At 40.3% G+C, this 22,080-nt stretch overlaps 1 protein-coding gene across 3 annotated transcripts in view; it reads left to right on the forward strand.

Moving 5' to 3' along the window:
* The first annotated feature begins 22,019 nt into the window (after positions 1-22,019).
* CPEB2 (cytoplasmic polyadenylation element binding protein 2) overlaps positions 22,020-22,080 on the forward strand; it is a 55,102-nt gene continuing 55,041 nt past the window's right edge. For all 3 annotated transcript variants that reach the window (XM_072862425.1, XM_072862426.1, XM_072862428.1), the window contains exon 1: positions 22,020-22,053. In XM_072862425.1, coding sequence (XP_072718526.1) covers positions 22,039-22,053 — 15 coding nt within the window. In that variant the 5' untranslated portion in view covers positions 22,020-22,038. The remainder of the gene's footprint in view (positions 22,054-22,080) is intronic.

Below are 22,080 nucleotides of genomic sequence, written 5' to 3' on the forward strand. Positions count from 1 at the left end.
AGGTTTTTACTGTTCTGAAACTAAGTCCAAATAGTTATTTTGATTTAAGACCTAAGCCAGCCAATAACTTGTTGAAAATATGGGGAAAGCAGCTTGACACTGCTTGTCTTTATTTCCAGAATAACATCTAGTGTTTGTGTTGTTTGAAGACATGTGTCTGTGAAGACTGAAGACCTGCATGCTGCTGGCATAACATGTAGGATTTTTAAAGTGGTGCAGCAGTCCATCGCATGTCATTGACTCTAGCACCAACGCCAATCACTTTTTAAATAATCCAATGAAATAGACATCAAGGCCATCAATGTTTTTCCCATTCCCACAAGGCAGAGGCCATTCCGATAATGACCACCACCCCAGAAGAGCAGTTACAGCTTCCTGTGCCATCACACTTTGACCAGAAGCCTCGTGTGCACTGTACATCGTTTTGTGCTCCGAATTGCAGCATCATCAGGCTTACCAGCCCGCTGCAGTCTCTGCTGACCTGGCAACTACTGGAAAGCAGTGTGGTTGAAGGACTAGCCCTTTTCCAGCTGCTGGGCCTTCCTCTTCTCTACAAGGAGAAGAGGAAAAGTTCAGACGGAGGCAACTGCAGAAAATCCAGTAGGTGCTTTGAGGAAAAGAGAAGAATCAGCTGGGGTTTCAATAGGTGCTTTGAGGAAAAGAGAAGAATCAGCTGGGAGTCAAGCAAAGAGAAAGGGGTAGGGTGGTCACCAAAGAGTCCACAGACTGCACACGTGCTGACACTAAGCTGCATCCAATGTCTCTCTAAAAAGTGCACTTTCCTCTCCCAGGACATCTATTGGTGCATGATGTCTTCTTTAGTGAGGGAAGACCAGGAGAAACAACTCAGTAGTACATACAGGACCAAAGATATTCTGGCAGCGAGCCAGTGCAACAGGCAACAGAAACAGCATCAGAGTCATGATAAGCAAGGGCCAACCTAGATTAACTATATTCTCTTGAGAAGGAGCCGTGTGAAGTTTCGACTGGGGGTTGAAGAAGTAGGAGCACCTCTCTGAACATCTACTGATGAGGAATTCCTCTGAAGTTCTTCACATCTTCCAAAGAGGAAGTAAATGTCCAACAGCGACTAAGACACATAACAGACTAAAACACAGCTTCATTCGACTCACACTCAGGAACTACCCTTCAACAGGATTTTATAGTTTAAATTTCAAATGGGGCACAACATGGACATATCAGCCACTTAAAACATATCTTCATAACTTCTGTCAAATGGTGGAAAAGGGGAGGACTGGGGGGAGCAGGCTGTTCATCTAGTCCGGCTGGATCATCTAAGCGGATAATTTAGTCTCTGTGATATCTAAATCATGGCCTATTCATTTTAAATTCCACTAATTAGTGCTAATTACAGTAGCAGGGATAGCGACGTGGCCATTCACACACAAAGAACTTGGCAAGGACCAAACTCCAGTTACACATAGATCAGGAAAAAGAAAAGAGTGCGCTGCATTTTGTCACATCTCATTTGGGTTGCCTTCAAAATGCTGAGCTAGAGGCAAAAGATACCACGGTTCATTTCCAATTCCCCGTCTAATCCTCTCACCCTTAATTTATTTTAAAAGTTTAATCAGAAGTTCATAAAGCTCAGATATAAATTTTTAAATAAAAAAAATTAAGCACCTGCAGGTAAGCTTTTTAGGAACTCATGGCTGGCCCAAGTTTCGTTATGAATAGGGACTTTAGCAGTTCACTTTTCTGCAAATGCTACTGTGATAAAATGTTACTTTCATTCCCTCGCTGTTGCTTCAGGGATGTGTCATTTACAGAAAATAAATAGAAGACTTCTATCGCAAAGAAACCATGCTCCATTCAGGGTCAATCTGCACCTCACTCTGGAGTTTCTGGCAGCATAGTAATAACTTTTCTGCAGAAATTGTCACTAACAGCTAGAAGCCTTGGTACTAATAATGAAATCACTTGTAGAGATTCTTAGTATACAAATAATGTAATATTTGCAGAAGGAGAAACCTGACTAAATTTGGGCTTTTCAATTTACTGTTGGTTGATGAAATTGATGATATTAATAGTTCTTTAAAGAAGTCAGCCAGCTTGGGAATGCGGATTGCTCTAATGTTCTTGGATTTCCAGAAGTCAAAGTGTTTTGACAAGATCTCTCTCTAAAGGCTCTTAAAGAAACTAAGTTATCAGAAGGATGAAAATTCTTTAGTAGATTAATGATGTGTTGGAGCGTAGTAATAAATTGTTTTCGCTGTGGGAGAGAAGCAATCAGGGATCTGCACTTGAACTTGTTCTTTTCAGTATATTCATAAATGATCTGGAAAGGGAATTAATAATGAGATGGCAAAGTTCGCTGATGATACAAATTACTCAGAACAGCCACTACTTCAAAAGTTGTCGTTATACTGAACATTGAGTGATTCAGCAACAAAAATGTAGACATTATTTAATATCAATAGATGGAAAGTAATACACATGGTGGGGGGGGAACCTAACTGCACATACGCAGTTATAAACAATAAATAAATTATTTATTATCGCTTCAGGAAGAATCTCAGACTCCTTGTTGAGACCTCTCTGAAAACATCTGTCCAGTGCTCACTGGCAGACAGAAAATGCAAACTAAATGTTACAAATCATTATGTAAGGGTGAAAAGTCAAAAGACAAAATATTACACCACTGTACACACCCAGACTGCATCCACATCCAAAATAATTCACCCAGGTCTGATTGACCCATGTCCAAAGATTCATTAGAATTAGGAATGGCAGATGCTGGACAACACAGATGAATAGCAGTATACTACTATAACTGTATGAGGATGGATGAAAGTACTTTTCAACTTGGAAAAGAGATGACTAAGAGGAAATAACTGTATATAAAAGTGAGAATAGCATAGATAGTAAGTAAGGAACAATTGTTCACTATTTCTCATATCATAAGACTTACCAGGCATCAAATATTACCATTTAAATCAAACAGAAATATTTTTTCACACAATTCATAGCTACACTGTATAGTTTATTGCTACAAGAATGTTGTGGCTAACAAAAATATAAGTGGGTTTAGTAAATAATTAGAACAATCTATACAGAAAGGATTCAGCAAGGGCTAATAAATATATAATGCACTTAAATCTACATTTTAAATAGCATGTGCATTGCGCACAGCTGGAAATTGGGAAAAGTATCACTCCGTGCTTGTCCTATTCTCACCCCTAAGAAACATTTAAGAGACCGTACCCTGCTCTGATTTAGTGTGGCCATTCTTATCTTATTATTTAGACCCAAAAGCCAGAAGTTTCATGATCTAATTATATCTGCCTTCAAGAAACAACTTAAATTTGGCTTCTATTTTCAGCACCAAGCAGGAAAGCCATTAATTCCCTCTTGCAATAAATAGGGGCTGAACATTGCTGGCACAATTATTAACTCCTTCCTCCAGCAGGCATATTCTGTACTGCTGCAGCAATCCCTTCTGACTTCAGAACAAACTCCGCTCCCTACTTACTCTGCTTCATCTGACGGTGTATCCAATTGATCTCTCATCTTGTTCTTCGTTGTGTTTATCACATTGTACTTTACTGATTCTGGCATATAGAGGAAGCTTTTGTATTCTGTTAGACATCTGACACTATATTACATGTAATCTTTAGTCACATTGCATTGTATTTAAAAGCAATATATTCAATTCTTCTACATTCTGCAGTACAATTTTATTTTCTGAAGTGACTTTTTTTCACCTTTGTCTCCCCGAACATTTCAGAGTGAGAAAAGGTACAAATTATTCCCAGGATGTCATATATAGAGAGATAATATATTTTCAAAATCATATTCACCAATGTATTTATATGAACAGTTTTATTGATCAGATATTTACATTAATTTCTGTGGTTATGAAAATAATGTTTTAATCATAAAACCAGTAGTTAGATGGGTACATGAAGCTGCATTTAAAAATGGAAGAGGTCAGAAAGCCACAGCGTGCTCAAGCTCTAAGGCAGGGTTGCTCCTCGGCACTAACAAGAAGGCAAGGTGTGCAAAACCAGCCTCGTCCACTTCTCTCCCCTAAGCAAGCTTATGCACAAATTAAAGCGGAAAAAAACCCAAGACTTATAATGACTGAGCTTTTTAATAGAGTTTATATGCTTCACTTCCACAGCATTTTAATGAAATTTGAATGCCTAATTCTTCTGGGTTCTTTTAAAAACCCCAGTCGGCATCACCAGATGCATAAACGATGACTGAATGCTTTATTTTAGCATTTCCTAGTCACAGGGCAGATGAACCACATTCTGTATAAATTATAAAGTGCATTTACAACAACCAAGTGAAGTGCAGGAAGGCCTGGATTAACCCAAATTCCAAGGGATGATTTGTAAAAGCTGTAGTTCCCGACTGACCTTCAGACGGTAGACAGCAAGTGAATAAACACCAGAAGGCTGGTTCTCAGAATAAATCAAAAATCCACTTCCAGAAACTTTAGAGCCTTTAAAATACTGACTTTACAGCAATAGAAACAGTGATACAAGAAACGCGTATTTTACTTCTTCATCTTTTTGCATCAATGACCAAAACGGCTCTGCAAAGCGTGTGCAGATATGTCTGTCACAGGGCAGAAGCCCTCTGAGCAACAAAGGCCAAGAGGAAGGGTCAGCCAGAGACCTTGCAGAGTAGCACTCCTCCAGAGATGCGCCAGGAACATGGGCACTCCGAAGAACATCACCCTAATTCAGGCTGACCTAGTTTGATTTACTTGCTCTGAATAAACAACCTTAAAGAGAGAGGTTCTCTGACACCTTAGGAATAAAACACTCCTTTTAAATTCTGTGTATCCTGTAGAGTTTGGGTAAAGGAGGGTGATTTTTAGGGTTGCAGGCTGTTATGACAAGACCAGATACAGAAGCTAAAAAGGAACATCACACAGTGCACAAGTCTGATGTGTTTTACATATTTTTTTAAGCACATCTTTTTACTGAGAGATTGATTCTGATGGTTTGAATCAGCACCATGTTAGCACACTCTGCTTCTTCATTTCGATAATTAACGGCAAGCTTCTCAAATGTTGGCTGAAAATTTTCCTAGGCCGATTTTTTTTTAGCTTGGCTTCCTGAGGAAATGAAGCTTGCGTGCATCACACTGTCTCTCTGTCATGTCTGTTCAGCTTCAACCAAATTGAACAGAGTAGACATTTTTAAAATAGTAAGATCTTACAACAGACCTGTGCAACATTCTGCACATCATGGAAGGCAGCTCCCAAAGTCATTAATTTTGTTGCTAGCAGAGGAGAAGGGCAGTCGATTAGGTTCAGCTGGTAGCAGCTGCTGACCATGCTGGACACGTACAGGCTGGCCACCTTGCATACATGCAACTCCAGAACAGTGTCTGCTGGGTCATTCCCAGTCATGAGGCCAAGCAACAGTAGCTAAAAGCCGTGGAAAAAACAAAGTGCAACACCATGGCAGAGGAGCTAAGGGGAAGTAAGGAATCTCACTATGAGGACACAGAAAGACTGGAACGTACCATGATAGGGGGAACTTCAGTGTGATGAACATGACGTATCGCACCTCAGGAGATACAAAGCAAGAGCAAACCAGTACTCATTAGTCCTGCCATTCAAGGAATAATCTGGATCTGTTGGGTTTTTCCCTTCATCTCTCTCAATCTATCTACCTCCAACTTTCCAGCTGGACTTACCTTTGTTTGCAGCTCCCGTGTACAAACCTCTGTGCAAGCACAAAGAGCTACAGATGAGTATTCAGTCACCTGCTAGATGATGGGTACAAGATAAGCCCACAATATGTGATTAACCACATATATATCATAAGCCAATGTTATATATTATAAGCCAATGTTATATGTGATGCAAACCAATGAGATATGATAAGCCACACAATAGATGATATGTTAGGTGACTCACGCAATAAGCCAATATGTCTGTTTACATAAGCAAGTACCAACTCCACTTGCACATGACAAGTAGCAATTGAAAACTTGTCCCTCCGTTGGACCCACAAAAAGAATACCTAATGGCTCATGTAAGAGGGAGGCTGCCTTTCCTTCACCCACTTAAGAAGAAAACATGCCGATGTTGATGAAACAGCAGGTCTCTTTTCACAGCTTTGTGGGATGATAATCGTTATCTGTTGACAGCCTCAGCTTCCCGTACGGAAAGATCGTCGTGAAGCAAGCGAGTACTTTCACATGTGTGCAACAGAGAGTAGCGTAAGACCAGAGCCACCTGCCAGCACGGCCACCAGGCAGAAGGCTGGCAGACCCATTTGCCTCTTCGGAGATGACAATACATAGCCTGGCTGCCAGTAACTCCTGACATCCCTCTTTCTGCTCACTGCCATTTGCAATTCAGCAGAACCAAAGCAGTAAGAAAAGCTATTGCATCCTCCTTCTCCAGTACTGTAATATTAGTAAGGTTTCTTCTTTTTGCTTTGGAGGGGCAGGTTCTTTAAACAAAAGGCAGGGAGGGCTGCAGAAGGAAAGCCGGACTCGGAGGCAACGCTGCTGCAAACACAGCAAACCCTTTGTTAGCTGCTGCATGCAGCCGGCAAAGCAGCACTCGAGCAGCCTGCGTGGCAGCTCTGCAACTCCGTCAAGCACCTCGACTGGCATCAGCCCGTTTTGAAAAAAGAAACAGTATTTGTCACCTATAACTCTTACTGCAGCAAAATTAAGCTGCCAAGATCTTTAGAACAGGCAACCTGCTGTCTTGTATGTGACATAATACTTCACTCGTTTACCGGTGCCTTCGCCAGTGAGTTGGGTTATGCAAAAAAAAAAAAAAAATTCAATATTGAAAAAATTAAGCTAATATGAACGCCAAAAAAAGATGTGATGTCTCTGCCCCAGGCTCCAGTAATGATAGTGAGTTGATTAATATGAGATATGCCCAAATGATCATAATTACTACCTCAGATATGCATAGATGTCATAATGAAGAGGAAAGCAAAAAGACCTCAAAGTCCTTGCTACCCTGACTTAGAGAGGACACCATCTGATCCCCCAGCCAGCTGGAAGATAGCAGCTATCTAAAAGACAGGACTCCACTGCAGAGAACTGGCCCCACCTCTCCAAGGTTTTATGACCAGCTATGCTCATCCCTAAGGCTTCAGAGAAAAATGAAATTTAAAAATCCAGAATTAACCCAGAGAATCAGCCTCTCGCCTTCTGCAGCCAGCCAGCTGTAGCCCTGAAGCATGAGACTTTTTTTTTTTTTTTTGGTCATTGTCTTAACATAGAGCTGAGAGTGTGGAACACATTGAGGGCAATGAGAGCTTTCTGTTCTCCTCCACAGCTTATGAAAGAAGGGGGTGACAAAGAACAAATATAAATTTGCAGATGTATGAATTGCACAGAATAAATGACCTCCACAGCCATCCACAGAGATACTCACAAGCCTGTTCCCAGAGTCAGATTAAAGTGTATCCAATTGGATTAAATTCCTAGCAATGGCAAGTTTACCACCTACCTACACTGGGAAATTATTCTTATGTGTAATCACTCTCACTGCATCTTTATAATGATTGAATTTTTCAAGCTTTGATTTCCAGCCATTGGATCTGTTCTGTCTTCTTCTGTAAGACTGAAATCTATACTTGATTTAGTTGTTCTTTTGTCCCTAATACATTGGTAATGCCTTCTTATTGTCTTAAGCTCTACCGGCCAGTAATAATTCCTTACTACCTTTATCTTCTCTAAAAGTCATTTCCATTTGGTAGATTCAATTTTCATTCCCAGTTATGCCCCCCTTTTCCATACTTAACATATTGATTTCTTGTTTAATTATCACCTTTGTGCCTTCTTTACTAGGCTAGCTTTCCTCTCCAAGGTAACTTACTTTTGTGCTCATTAAAGCGTAGCCTTTAGAATACCCAGCAGGATTTCCTTGAGAAGTCCCATTTTCCATTAAAACTTCCCCTTTTAGCACTCAGTTAGGGAAACAAGTTGTTCTGATGAACCGGTCGATTTTAAGTTTCGCATAATACCGCCTGGTGCCAAAGTCTGTTCCCACAAAGCAGAGGGTACTGCAGTGCCCACGAGTTTTTGGCGATCAGTGGCTGACACTGCTCGGTGCATCAGGAAGTCCAACACTGATTTATCTCCTGCTCCATGCAGACATTTCCACCTCATGATATCTTTGAGATTTTCCTGAGATTAGATCTTCAGAAAATTTAAGGCGTTCTTTTTTGTAATGATGTTCAGAAGAAGTCCTCATTCTGGATTTACTGATGGCAATGTATCTTTTCCTCACACGTTGTGGACAAATCCTAGAAAGCAGTGCTCTTCATTGCGACAGAATTTGTCCCCTGTGTGCCTGTACAAATGCCCACCAGTCACATGTTCTGCTTTGCTGTTAGTAAGATGGATGGAAATTTGTGCCATTTTCATGCTACAGTGAAAATTCCAAATTAATTATCCTCATTTAAAATTTTGAAATTATTAATTTCTTCGAAATTATATTTTAAAAGTACTATGGAAATATTATTTCCCTTTAACATACCAATTAAATTAAAATTATCCTTGTTTTTCGTTCTTTGATATCTGCAAGTGCAATATAATGCAGAGAAGTCAACTCCACATTTTTTATTGTGCAAGTAAACTGCCAGCATTAATGGTGGTGGTTTTGTTTTTTTGGTTTTTTTTTCATTCTGGCACTTGGATTCCAAAATTAAACAAGAGTAGCAATGAATATTGATCAATTCTTTATTACTCAGTACATCAAACAGTATACCCAAGTTGCTTTTGTTAAAAAACTGTGGTAATTGAAAATATTTTTAGATATTTCCTGGCTCCTCTAAAACAAAACAAATAGATTTCTAATCCCACCACAAGTTACTATACTGTATAGATAAAGCTACATGAGGTACAAAAAGAATAAAAAGGCGCAAGTACCATCATGTTCAAAGCAAAAAGTATTATGATAAGTACCTTCTTTCAAAAATTAAATTCAGGTAGCCCCTACTTACTCACCAGCACTACCAAGATGGAGCCATTCAAGTCATGACTAAACACTTAACTCCAGGCAAGTTCATTCACATCAAAGGAAAGAAACCAAACACAAAGACCTAGTATGTCGTAAGGATCACACTGGAGCTGAGCAAACACAGTTTCTTCTCTAAAGTTTTGGGGAATTTCTCTGGACTTTTGCATTTCTGAACCAAAGTGAGAAGAGAGGAGAAGAGAGTGCACAAAGGACAAATAATCCTCAAGGAGGTACAACACCTGTAGTCCCTAGTCTAAGAAACATCAAAAGTATATTAACAAAAATATCACCGTGGCAACAGGAGAGTTTGAAGGAACCCCAGAATATGTTGTGGCTTGTTACAGCCTCCTCCCGAGGGCACCACTCAGGGCTGTGAGCAACACAGGTCCAACTCTTCAAAAGAAGGAAAGAACTGAACCCAGGTCTCCCATACTGTGGGTGAGTGCTGAAGTCATTGGGCTTTAGGGTAAAATAAGGAGAGCACCTCCCTTTTCTTCCTGAACTTTTGTGAACTTCTGTGCTTTGCTTTCATTATATGTAGTCAAAAATGAAATAGTATTATCGGGGGTAAAAGGACCCAGGATTACTGGTGGATCGCAAGCTGAACATGAGCCAGCCTGGTGCTCTTGCAGCAATGAAGGCAGATGGTGTCGTGGGCTGCCTCAGTAAGTCTGCAGCCAGCAGACCAAAGGATGTGGTAATTCCACTCTTCTCAGCACTTATTAGGCCACATCTGGAATACTATGTCCAGTCTTGGTCCTTCTAGATCAAAAGAGACATCTAAAAACTGGAGAGGGTCTAACAGAGGGCCATCAAGATGATTAGAGGACTGGAGAACTTGACAGATGAAGAAAGGTTGAAAGAATTGGCTTTGCTTGGCATGGAGAAGAGACAGCTGGAGGTTGAACACAGTCTTCCAATACTTAAATGGTTGTTATACAGATGATGGAGATTCTCTTCAGAAAGATGACCAGTGACAAGAGACAATAGGCACAAGCTGCTTCAGGGGAAACCCATCCCGGTATAAGAAATTCTTCAACATGAGAGCAACCAAACTCTGAACAGGTTGCCCAGAAAAGTGGGGGAACTCCCTGGAAATCACCAGGCTTGATGGGCCCCTGATCTTCTCATCTAAGGTCCTGCTTTCAACATGAGCTTGGAGCAGATGATCTCCAGAGCTCCCTTCCAACCTAGGCTTTTCTATATGATTCCGTAACTATCAAGGTTTTGTTCTGACTAGAAAACAGAAAACAAACAAAAATACTCAATGCTACTAGAAATACATAGTTTTCAGTTAGGGCTCCAGACTTAAAAGCAGACTTGCCATGTAGTTTTAGTTCAGTTTCATCAATGCATGGTCTCTCCATTCACCTTCACTGAGGACTTTCTAAGATACTGCTATAAACTTTATCAGTAAACATAGATAGAAACAATTAGCTGATTTTTGATGTCTTGTATGGTATGCCTCGAATTGTTGATAGGCATTTATTCAATGCAATCCTGTTTATTTATAAACCATGTATACTATATGCTGCTTCCTTGAACAGAGTAGGAAGCAAACAGCAGGAGACAGTTTCTTTACTAATAATTTCAAGCACCTCTTTCTTAGGATCACATTGCAAGTGGTCCTGAGGCTGATGGGCTTCCTTGCTCCCTTTTCTGTGCACTTCTGTAGTGCACCAGCCCCTTGCACACACCCACACAACCACAATAAAATTGATCTCATTATTTTCAGGACACCAAAACAATTCCTCAGATGGTCTAGGTAAGGCCTTACCATGACTAGCACACAGCCTGCTCTGGAGAGGACATTTGAAGACTGGAAACTATTGCTAAGTAAAAGGAAATTTAAATATTTTGTTTCAGTTTGCTTGCACAGCAGGCCTGAAAGGCTTGCACAGCACTCTGAAAGAAGCTTCAGAGTGATGGGGTACAACTGCAAAACCACATACTTATATGCTTGTAAAACACTTACTTAACCATTGCATGACAGTGATTACCATGTCAGCGCTATGCAAAAACCTCTGTATTCTACATTAACTACAAAATAGATAACTTAGAGTTCTACTGGTAGCCAAAACCAGACTCATCTTCCATTTGCAACATTTCAAGAGTGAGCTCACAAGAAAGACTTTTTGGACTAATTCTACTCACTATCTTGGGTGAATGTATTGAGTGAATACATAGGGCCATGCTTTGATGAAAACAAAAAATCAGTACCGGGAAATTTTACAAGTGAAAAATTGGCAAAGTAGGAAATAAAGAAAATGGCACAGCCATGCTACCTTGTAACCCGCTTCACTTGAATTCATACCTACATGACAAATGTATAGTTTATTAATGACAAAAAAATTAGTTATACATGTTGGAACAAAAAGTAAACAATATTTACAAAATTGGAGACTGTATTTTCAACTCTAAAAGAAATCTTAGCAGATAAAAATAATATGAAGCAGGAGAGAAGCACTACCATTGTACGCAACATTACCCAGGGCGAAACCAAACATTCTGGTTATCACAGCAATGTATCACCTTGTTGTATCCCTCTAATAAGCCTGTCTTGGAAAAGCATAGTATCCAATGGAAGCCCTTATAAGGCATCTCTCATAAAAGGCTTGTAACAAGAAATATGAAAAATGAAAATTTTGGTAGAAGCAATACATTCACCCTTATGTCTTCCTCCATGCTTCAAAAACAGAAAGGGGAGAGCACGCTTTTGTTCAGCTCATGCTGTAATTCTCTCATTAGTAATACCATTGCTGACAGCCCTGATGTCCTTACTTAAGAAGGATGTTTGAAAACTTGAAAGCAACTACAGGAAAAACTGGCGATACAGAAATCTTGCCTTACGGTTAGAAACTAAAGCACCTCAGTGAGATTTGCTTAACAACAAAAGAGGGCTGAGATGCCTTGATCCCAGCCTTTAAGTATTTCCATTGAATAATGTCCAGTGCTAAAGGCTTTTTAATCCAGCAAAGATTCAACAAGTTAAGTCAAAGCTAAATTCAGACCACAAATAAAACACTTCACCTGAACAGTGAGTGTTGGTATAGATGTGGTGGACTCTCTGTTCTCCGAACTCTTTAAATATGAACCAGACATCTTTCTAATGAAGTTCACCTTGAAATAATGGTCTTCAAGCAAGACTTACAGAGTGATGCTCTGTGGTCATTGCTAAGGTTGGACTGGATTACATCACCAAAATGATTGGGCTCTTCTTGTCTTCAAGTCCATGCAGCAATTACATTGAAACATGCTTGTAATTCACTCCAAGCACATTTTGTAAATAATTATTAAAGTGTTACTACACCCTTTTACTGAAAGTTATATTATATTGAAAGTTATTTTAACATAAATGGGCTATTTGTGTAGAGAACATTTTGACTACTGTCCTAGGACTCACATATTTAAGGAATTAAAATTTAACTGGAATATAGGAAAATTCACATATAGAAATTCAATGGCTGATCTGCTCAGTGCTAGCTGCAGAGGTCCTACAGAGACTAAAAAGTATTCAACTAATTCTCCAGTGTCATATTTGCCTGAAACCCCAGCTGCTTTTTATGAGAGCTAACAATCTCTAATATTCTACCAGTGTTTAGCTATTGGGTGTATTAGTTTATGAGGCTCAGCACAGACCCTGTTTATTAACCTTTCACTAAACCCCTCACAAACTCAAACACTGGCGAGAGAATAAGAACAAAACCGCACATGAATGTTATCAGGAAACGTATATATTTATTACTTTCTGATTTCTCCAGCACTTGACAGTCTACTTGATAACCATTGAATTTTTATTACTTTCATTGATTTGATCAACTCCTTTTAGTTCAGAACATGAATGAGCTGAAAAGGGAAGAGCCAAAATAAAATTCCCTTTCATAAAGCATTTGTCTTCATACAGAATTCACCAGCATAATTACACCCCTATAGTTCTGATGGTATAACTCCTCATGTGGATGCTTGAATTCTACAGGCATTCATGCAAGATTAAAAAGCATCCACATGGCATAATTATACTACTATAGTCTCTGGTAAATTTCCTCATATAAAGAAGACCTTTCAACATTGAAAAGAGAGATTATTTGGAAGAAAAAAAAAGGAAACAAAAAGAAGAGCCCTTTGATTTCCTAATGTAGAAATTTTATGAGGTTGTCTGCTCTTAGGTTACAACATACTATATAAGCATGCACACAAAAAAGATACAAATATGAAAACAAAGGTTCCTCTGATGATTCATTTTGACTGACCTCCAGTCAAAGCACATTGACCCAAAATGATATCACAATTACTCAAGGATATTTACCAAGGTCTGGGAATTTTTAAAGATCTAGGTAATTTTCCCTTTTACTATCATGGGTACAATTGATTTGTGGCATATGTGATCATCAATTCTGCAAAGTAGCTTCTGTAAGCTATACTTAAGCAGCAAACTGTTTTGTGCCACTGCATAAAAATGGATCTGAGCTCTCAATACCATAATGAGAGAGGAAATGACAAAATTACAGTAGGTTTTGTATTCTCTATATAAAAGATGAACATAATAGGTCTCATCTTACCCTAGTTCCTTCACCTTGTAGCCATGTGGTTAGAAAGCACGACTTCCAGTGCTCAGAGTTAGATTAAACTTACAAAAAAGGTAAAAAAGGTAGAGGAGTTAACGATTAAGGCATCCAAGCAACCGTATTTTTTTTAAGTAAAACTGTGCATAAAGGGTTAAAAAATTTAGAGTCTGCAGAAATAAATTAAATTTAACTCCACATTTCCCTCAGGTTCTCATTATAGAAGAAAATTAAGGTCGTCTGGATGACTTTAACCATGTATTTTCTTTTTTAATATATTTTGTTTCATTGAAGTGCAATATTTTCACTACATTTCCTAGGTTTCAATTATTTTTTTGTATAGCTAATGCACTTCTAAAATATTTTAACACGAATATTCTAATACATTCAGCTTTTACATAGTTTCTTGGCAGGGATTTTTCTTGGATTTCTTTTCTTTACAATTATTAAAAATGTTATACATGAGCACTAAGAAAGAACCACGTGGATAGTATGGTTTTAGTCATCAAAATATACAGGGTGAAACCGGCATGTTGCTTTTCAATGTCTTCGTATCATCATAACAGCATGAATGGTCAAAAGTGATGAAGTTTAACATTGATTTACAATTGATCATTAGATCAGAGATGTAAATTATTATGAGAGGACTCAAGACTTCTTGTTTCTGAGTCCCAGCTAGAGCTAGGCATATTTAAAAGGAGGAGGGAGTCCAGCAGGAAAATAAGTGAAAGTTTCAGTATCAGTCACCCTGCACTGTTCAGAAATGCAACTTAATAAGTTAAAAAAAAAAAAAAAAGAAGCTGGGGTAGGGAAGGTAGCCGGGACATGATTAAAAAAGAGCCAAGTCTTGAGAGAGCATTCATTTGCTGTATGGCAGAGCTGAGTTCAACTCTGCATTGCCTCCAGGCCTGCCTCTTCTACCTCCCAGAGGCCCAGCCTCATCACCGGGCCAGCCTCATTACTACTGCCATGGATGCTGGAGTATTTCATAAAAGATGCTGCACACCCGTGCTAACTGGGAAGGAGAGCATCCTACCTGCCAGCGACCTAGCTGCTCGTCACTGGCTGAGCTCAGATATCGCAGTAGCCAGCCTTAGAGTTGTTGACCCCAGCTTGGTTACTGGATATATAGTCAGAATTAGTCACAATGATATGGTTAATGGTTTTCTTAATTTTAATCTGTATTTCTTCAATTCTAGCCTGTACATAAAAGTTTGATTAATTTTAGTTCTATGGTGAATCTGAAGGGTCTGTACTGCTAATTTCTGAGATAATTCCATATTAATTAAAGCAGCAAATTTCTTACAGAATCTTTTGAAAATAATTTTATTGAAACAGTGGGTGGTGGTGTAAAATTAGTGAACATCCATCTCACACTCAAAGAGGAAATAAGGTCAAGTACAAGAGAATATATTTTCACATATAAATCAGACAGGTTGCCTTTGCTTCTAGTACAACACAGATGCTATGGCTCAGAAGGGGAACCTGCTCCTCTATCACCTTTCAGAGGTTTAACAAGTAAACTTTAATAAATCTTCTTGTAGCAATTTAAAGCACTTCCTGTAACAGCCTGCTGAGGTGCAACCATATACTCCTTCTGTTTAACTTGCTATGTGGCCCATACACTCCTGCAGAGGGGCAGACGTAGCTACAGACACATACTTGCTTCCTCCTGCTACATCTGCAATAAGGGCTACCTACAGGATTCAATGAACTCTACTTCAAAACCTCCTTGGTCAAAAATTTCCAGAGTCTCCCTGGGTCTCCTACCTCGTCTCCTGAATACAGTCAGGCTCCAGTACGCAACCCTTCAGAACAGATTATTCCAACACTGGAAGCATCATGCAGTTATTCTTAGCACAAGTCAGTTACACGAGTTTCTGGAGACCTATCCAATGATCACTAAGATCACTCCTTAAAACTTCCAGGAGCCTCCTACACCACAATATTCAGGTACATAAATATACACTGAACATTCATGCAATTAGCAGAGATGTCTCATGCATTCTTTAAAGCAGAACCCAAACTTACCCCCAGAGCTGTGAACACCACCTTCATGTTTGGTAAATAGTGGCGGCTGCATCTGAACCATACATAGACAAGAAGATGAGAAAATACTGTGTTCTGATTATAGCAGCACACACTGCTGGACAAACTCTTCTTCTGCACACAGCATATAGGAAAAAAATCAGCAGTAAACCCTTAGTATTCTCTATCCTCGGAATAATTTTATGTCCTAGTAATATAACCAAATTAAGCAGCCATATTATAAGGACTGTTAAAAACACTATCTGATACGTGAGTGCACCAGCAACAACACAAGCTTTAAAATCCTACAAGCCATTTTGAGAATTAAACAGAGACTGACAGTATCTCTATTTGGTAGTGCCAACTTTTTGAACACTTCGCATTTGTCATGAAACATATGATGGTGTTGGCAGCAGTTCCCAGTTAGCACTGGTCCCCTTCGTGAAAGCCACTGCTTAAACAAAGAACTAGATGTGGTCTCATCCTCAACAAATTTGAAGTGTATTTGCTCCACTGGTGAATTATTGCTATCCATTGCTATATGGAGGTGGAAAGCATGCAGGATTCTGCAGCACACAGAAAATAAGCTCTTCACAGTTTTGTAGGCTGTACACACGGAGCCATTCTGTCACTTTTCAGCAACTCCAGCTTACATTATATCTACAGACTTACAGTAAGATGAGATAGTCACAGTATTTAAACCTTCAAACAATCTACACTGCAAATCTGCCAGCCTCCTGTTCCCCAGAATGTTTCATCTCAGCTAAAAATTATCAGTTCAGAGGGATAAGAGCACAGAGGTATACAGCTGACTCTAATGCATTCCACCACACAGCCTTTATGAATTTTTTAGCTGAACTTTCTTCTGTCCTTGTTGTTCTTGCCAACCACATGCAGAACATTTTAGAGACAATAGCAATTCCCGAGAGGTTTACATGCACTATTCAATTCCCAACAATAAAAAAAAATATATATCCTTTTTCTAAACTGAGTTTCATCTCATATTTTCCTTCATCCTAAATTACAACTAACATCCAGAACTTGCACTGCATAGCTGAGAAACTAGCAGAAATTGCCACATTCAATTAGCACAGCAGAAGCAGCAAACTAGAAATAGGATTTCATTCACTTTAATTCACTAGTTGGTTGCCATAAATACTCGTCTGTAAAACATGGAATTCTGAATACTCCACAGACATTATTTTCCTTTCATGAAGATGTTTGTTTACTTTGGCAGTGATTCTCTTGGGAGAAACTCTAATGACTTCCACTACCAAAAAAAACCCAAAACAAAAAAGAAACAGAAACTGCCACTAGCAAGCAAGAAAATATTATTCTAATGTGCTGGTTAAACTCCAGGGCAAAAAGGAGAAAAAACAGAGTAAATCACTGCTTTGCAGTCTTGTGACCAGAACCCATATACTTCAAATCCAGCAGGCAGCGTAGATCTCATGATGGAAGTCGGGCTTTGAATAAAGGAAGAAAGCTGCCCATCTCCTGTGAATTTTAAGATTTTAAGATTTTTACCTTTAAAAACAAACAAACAAACAAACAAAACCATAACATGGGCATGGGAAGAACAGAATAAAGCAAACTCTCTCAATCCCTGGTGTTAAATTTTCCCACTGCTTTTAATTTCATTCCAACACACAGTGATCTAACAAAGGTTTCTTTCCCAATTTTGTAATATCTGGATGATTAATATTTTTTCTTTTAATGAGAAAAACCACCAGAAAAAAAGGTAAGCTACTGTGACTCAACAGACTGCTCACTGACGAAAAAGATTTGCCTACCTCCTTCCTAAGAATGCATGATTATTATTTTCAGAGTTTAAAAAAAACAAGAACAGAAAAATAGTAAATGAAACACACTGATATAAATCTTCAGACCTCTTTTTCCTGTGAAATGTCAAACCTCATCATCTGCTTTTCTATATGAATAACCTGCAGTCCCAGACTATTTTCCACATTTCCACAGGAGGAAAAAGTCACTAACAAAAATCAACTTTAAGGTTAAGAGGAAGCAGCTCTAGCAAAAGTACGTGAATCGTATATTTTTGTTACCAGTTAGAACAATGTGCTGTTCCTGGAATGCATACGCAAGCCCGTTTCAAAGCAGACACATGTCATAGACCACAGGACAGCAGACTCTGTACTTCCCTAAACAGCCTGATCACAGGGAAGATTGAGACGGATCTCTTAGCAGAGCCCTTGCGACCAGTGCAGGACAGACAGAGCTACCTGAATACAGAGCGCAGAAAAAAAGCCCAGGGAGAGGAGAAGATGTGGAAAGGGAGAAGGAAAGGTAAAATAGTGAAGAGAAAACAAGCAACTGATCAAAACCCCTGATTTTCTTGTAGCTGTAGAGCCTTGGAAGAAGGGTCAAATGGAGTAGTAAATCACTGTAAATGGTGAAAGGCCTATAAATATTGTGGGCTGTGGAAAGAACAATTTGTTGCATTACAAGCAGCTGATGAGTCTCTATGCTGAGCCACTCCACAAGAAAAAGGTTTTCTGAAGTCAGTACTATCTATAGCCACATTTACTTTTAACCATAACATGCAAAAATTCACCAGAAAAGCTGCTTTTAGTATTGGAATGAAAGCAAAGATAATTTTCATGTGTACATGTTATTTGCAGCCCATATTCAAAATCACAGCCATGGTGATTTTCCAACTAGCTAATAGGAGGGAAATAGCAGATTCTAACAGGAGAGTTATTTTCTTTTTTATACATTAGGCTTCTGATATTGTGGTGTTCATGTTAATTTACAAAATGAGGAAGCACACATAAAAGTCTACACATTATATCTAAATTTTTATCAGTTTCATGATTTATTTTATGTTCCCAAAACCTGTAACACTTGTTTAATGGTGTCTGATTAGGAAAAAGTACAGACCCTACCCCCAAGAACGTACACTTTTAAAGAAGCTAAACCCACAGACCACTCTACAGCAGACAGCATCTCAGCACAATCCCTTTCAGTTCTTATAACTGTTAAAAGTTTTTTTGTTCAAGCAGCAAAATAGAATGGTGGGCCAAAATCCTTTCTCATATAATAATAGCCTGTCGCTAACACTGGCCAATAGCAGGTGTTACTCTCCTGGGTTTATAAAAAGGCAAGAACTTAAGCTGTGCATGGTAATTTCTAGAAGAGATGATAACCACTCAGGGGCCAAATTCAGAAGCCACTGCCTTGATGATCCCTTTTGTGTCACCCAAATGGCAGCCAGAAGAACTGCTCTGTAATCCTTACAGTTTATTTGATTTGTCTTTATAAAGTGTTATTTTATATAGTTTATTGTGATTTGTCTTTATATTTTCTCTTCTATAGCATTGCTGGTTCAACATGCCACACAAAATTTAGCACACAGTGGATGATGCAGAACACCAGACGAATAAGATGATCGTTGTCTTTCAGGCAGAGTGACAAACCCAGCAGAGTTGTCAGCCCCAGCTCTGCCACAGGCCTCCTAGGTGAAGTTGATGCCTGGCACATTTGTTGCAATGAATACAGAGAAGCAGGTTGATTAATGGCCACAAGAACCATAACTTAGGTATATTTGGTTTTACCATACTGACAGCTTGTTTTGCAACATCTGTTTTTTTCAATTTACATATTATGTACAGCGATATTGCATATGGCTTGGCATTTGCTTCTCGTAATGTTTGTTGTCTAGTATAAGCAACTCCTCCCGGCTCTGTGACTCTCTAGCTTCTCCAAGTCATTCAGATGAGGGGCTCTGCCAGTGTACTCTGTTCTTCAGGCCCAAGCATACAGTCACTTTCCGATGACAATCGGGGAACTTGGAGTCCAAGCATCCCAGTATGCCCTAGAGGTCTGGAATGGCAAATCTAGGAAGTTCCTGAGTTGCAAATGGTTGAGGTAACTGAAGGAAGCATTATACTTGCTTAGCCTGTTCTTACACATTTGTTCAGGCATCTGTTTTCAGGCACTATTACCGTCCTACTAGCCCAATCCAAAAAAGCTCTCAAACCTTCCCTGGAAAGGGGCAGCTAAGATAAAAGAAAGCAGGAAGGAATCAAGTGATTACAAGGGAGAAAAAAACATTAAAGCAAGAGGGTGCGAAGGCCAAATGGTCAAAAATCAAGAAACTGGGAACTGGAGAGAGAAAACAAACAGCGCCAAGGACAGGACTCGGCACTTCCTTGATGGCACCGAGGTACCAGTTAAGAGACTTGATTTGGTGGAGAAAAAGCCCAAATTTGTAGCCCCAGCATACACCAAGGGGTCTCATATCAGAGGCAGAAGGGACAGGATATAAAGCCCGAAGAATTCTTGGTTTGACTCACTACAGCTGTTCTTGCTTGTATCAGAGTCAAAGAAGCACATATCGCAAGACCAAGGAGCACCAAAGACCTCCTGGATTCTGCAGCAAGATATAACCAGAAGCTTTCCTCAGAATCAGCAGAGAGGGAGATCAGGTTTCTCTCTCTAAAGGTACCTGCATTAAGGTAGGATAAATCATCCTTTGGTAGCACCTGTCTTGTGTTTGTAGAAGATTAGGCAGCTAATGCAGAGCGGATGCTTACTTTTTACATGGTTAAAAATAGATGAGATTCACCCCATGAAAGCTGTTTTAATAAACATGCATGATTGGGGTAGGTAGCTACCAAGGTAGAGATAAGCTGTCACAGAAGATGTGAGTGCTCTTGTCTTTCAGTCAATTTAAAAAGACTACTCACAGACACCACGATAGCTGTTTTGAAGGAAGAATTGCTAGAATTTGGCCTTGATTTAAAGGTGAGGGACAGAAAAGCTGACTGCTTACAAAAAAACCCAACTAAATGAGTTCCTACGCACTTTGTAGAAATAGGCAGCTCGTTATAGGAGAGATACAGTGCAGCATTGCTTCCACCCTTGCTAGATGCCTGAGAACGCCCTGGGTAGAGGACAACTTCTGTTCAGGCTTGCTCATAACCGAATGTCAGGCGTATGACACGAATGCAAAGGGAAGCCAGATGCTACCAGTTCTGCAGCTCACAAAACTAATGTTTACGAGAACCATGCCGTGAAGCAACTCACTATTCAGAGAGGAACCATTACTTGGCTGGCAACATTTACTCAGCATGTGATCATCTGTAGGGCCTTGGTCCGCACTCTATTTTTTACCACTTGCAAGACAGACGGCTGCAGAGTTCTCAAAACAGATGCCAATATAATGAATAATTCTGGAGTACTAAGCCATAATACAACAAAGATAAATATGTATCAATTATTCTTCTATGCTGCAAATGTATTTTCATCTTAACCCTGCAAGATGGCACAGATACCCAAATACACACACCCACACAGGTTCACGATCACATCAGAGATGACTGCAGATGCAGAACCAATTTTTTTCCTCTACATTTTATATGCATATAACAAATACATACAGATTTAACAAATAAGAATTGTTACACTGGGTTAGACCAAAGGTCCATCGGCCAAATGGAAAGCAGCCATCCAGTCTTTGACAGTGGCCACTAATGGATGCCTAGAGGAAAGCACAATAGGTCAGGCATATAACGACACTTCCCCAATGTACTCCCACATTCAACAGCCGTGTATTAATTCTCTCGCTGCTGAACTACAGCTTTCCCAGAGCACAAAGGGAAGGAGCTCACTTATTTTAGTCTTTTCAGGGATATCTACCTCCGTAACAGCATTACATCTATAGTTGCCAAACTATTTGTTTGGATTAAACAGTTGCCAAGAGCTGCGCTTCCATTAGATGGAAAGGGTAAAACCCCACCTTTAATATTGTCTGTCCAGGAAATACCTCAAAAGGCACCACCACATGCCACCCCACCTCAGTACGGGCTTGGTCTCTGAGGAGTCCAACAAATGAGCGGCATGGTTTGATGGCAGGATCTAGGTGGAGAGCACGGAGTGACTGACCCAGCTTCACCCGGGAGCTCTGACACTCTCCACTTCACCACAGGGCCAGGAGTGCCCAAGTCAGGAAGAGGCCCCCTGCATCCCTACCACAGAGGGAACATCCCTACCCAGCTGTGTCACCCAGGGCCTGCCCCTTCACTCCCACAAGGGCCGAGCAGCTGTGAGGAGACAACGAACCCCCAGATCCCGCCAGCAAGCCCCGCCGGTGGGCCAAGGCGGGGTACGCCAAGGCGGGGTGGGCCAAGGCAGGCTGCGCCGGGCGAGCGCTCCGCGCCGGGTGCCCGCTGAGGGAACACTACCAGGAGGGGGCGGGGCCCGGGGCTCCCACGGCTGGGCCTCGACACCCGCCCGTCTCGTGCCGCCGCGCTCGCGCCCCACCCCCCCGCCCGCCCGTGGCGCGCGGCCCTGCGTCAATGCAAATGAGCGGCGCGCGAGCGAGGGGGCGGGGCGCCCCTCTTCCCTCAACGGGATCGCAGGCAGCGGAAGAAACCACCATCGCAGCCTCCCCCCACCCTGTCTGCGGACAGAAAAGCCGGTCGCACCCGCTGCCGCAAAACGAAAAAAATGATTTTATGTCAGGTATTTCCCGCTTGAGGGTAGATACGT

Source organism: Ciconia boyciana, chromosome 5 (genome assembly GCF_034638445.1).
Source record: "Ciconia boyciana chromosome 5, ASM3463844v1, whole genome shotgun sequence".
In the NCBI taxonomy this organism is placed as follows: Eukaryota; Metazoa; Chordata; class Aves; order Ciconiiformes; family Ciconiidae; genus Ciconia; species Ciconia boyciana.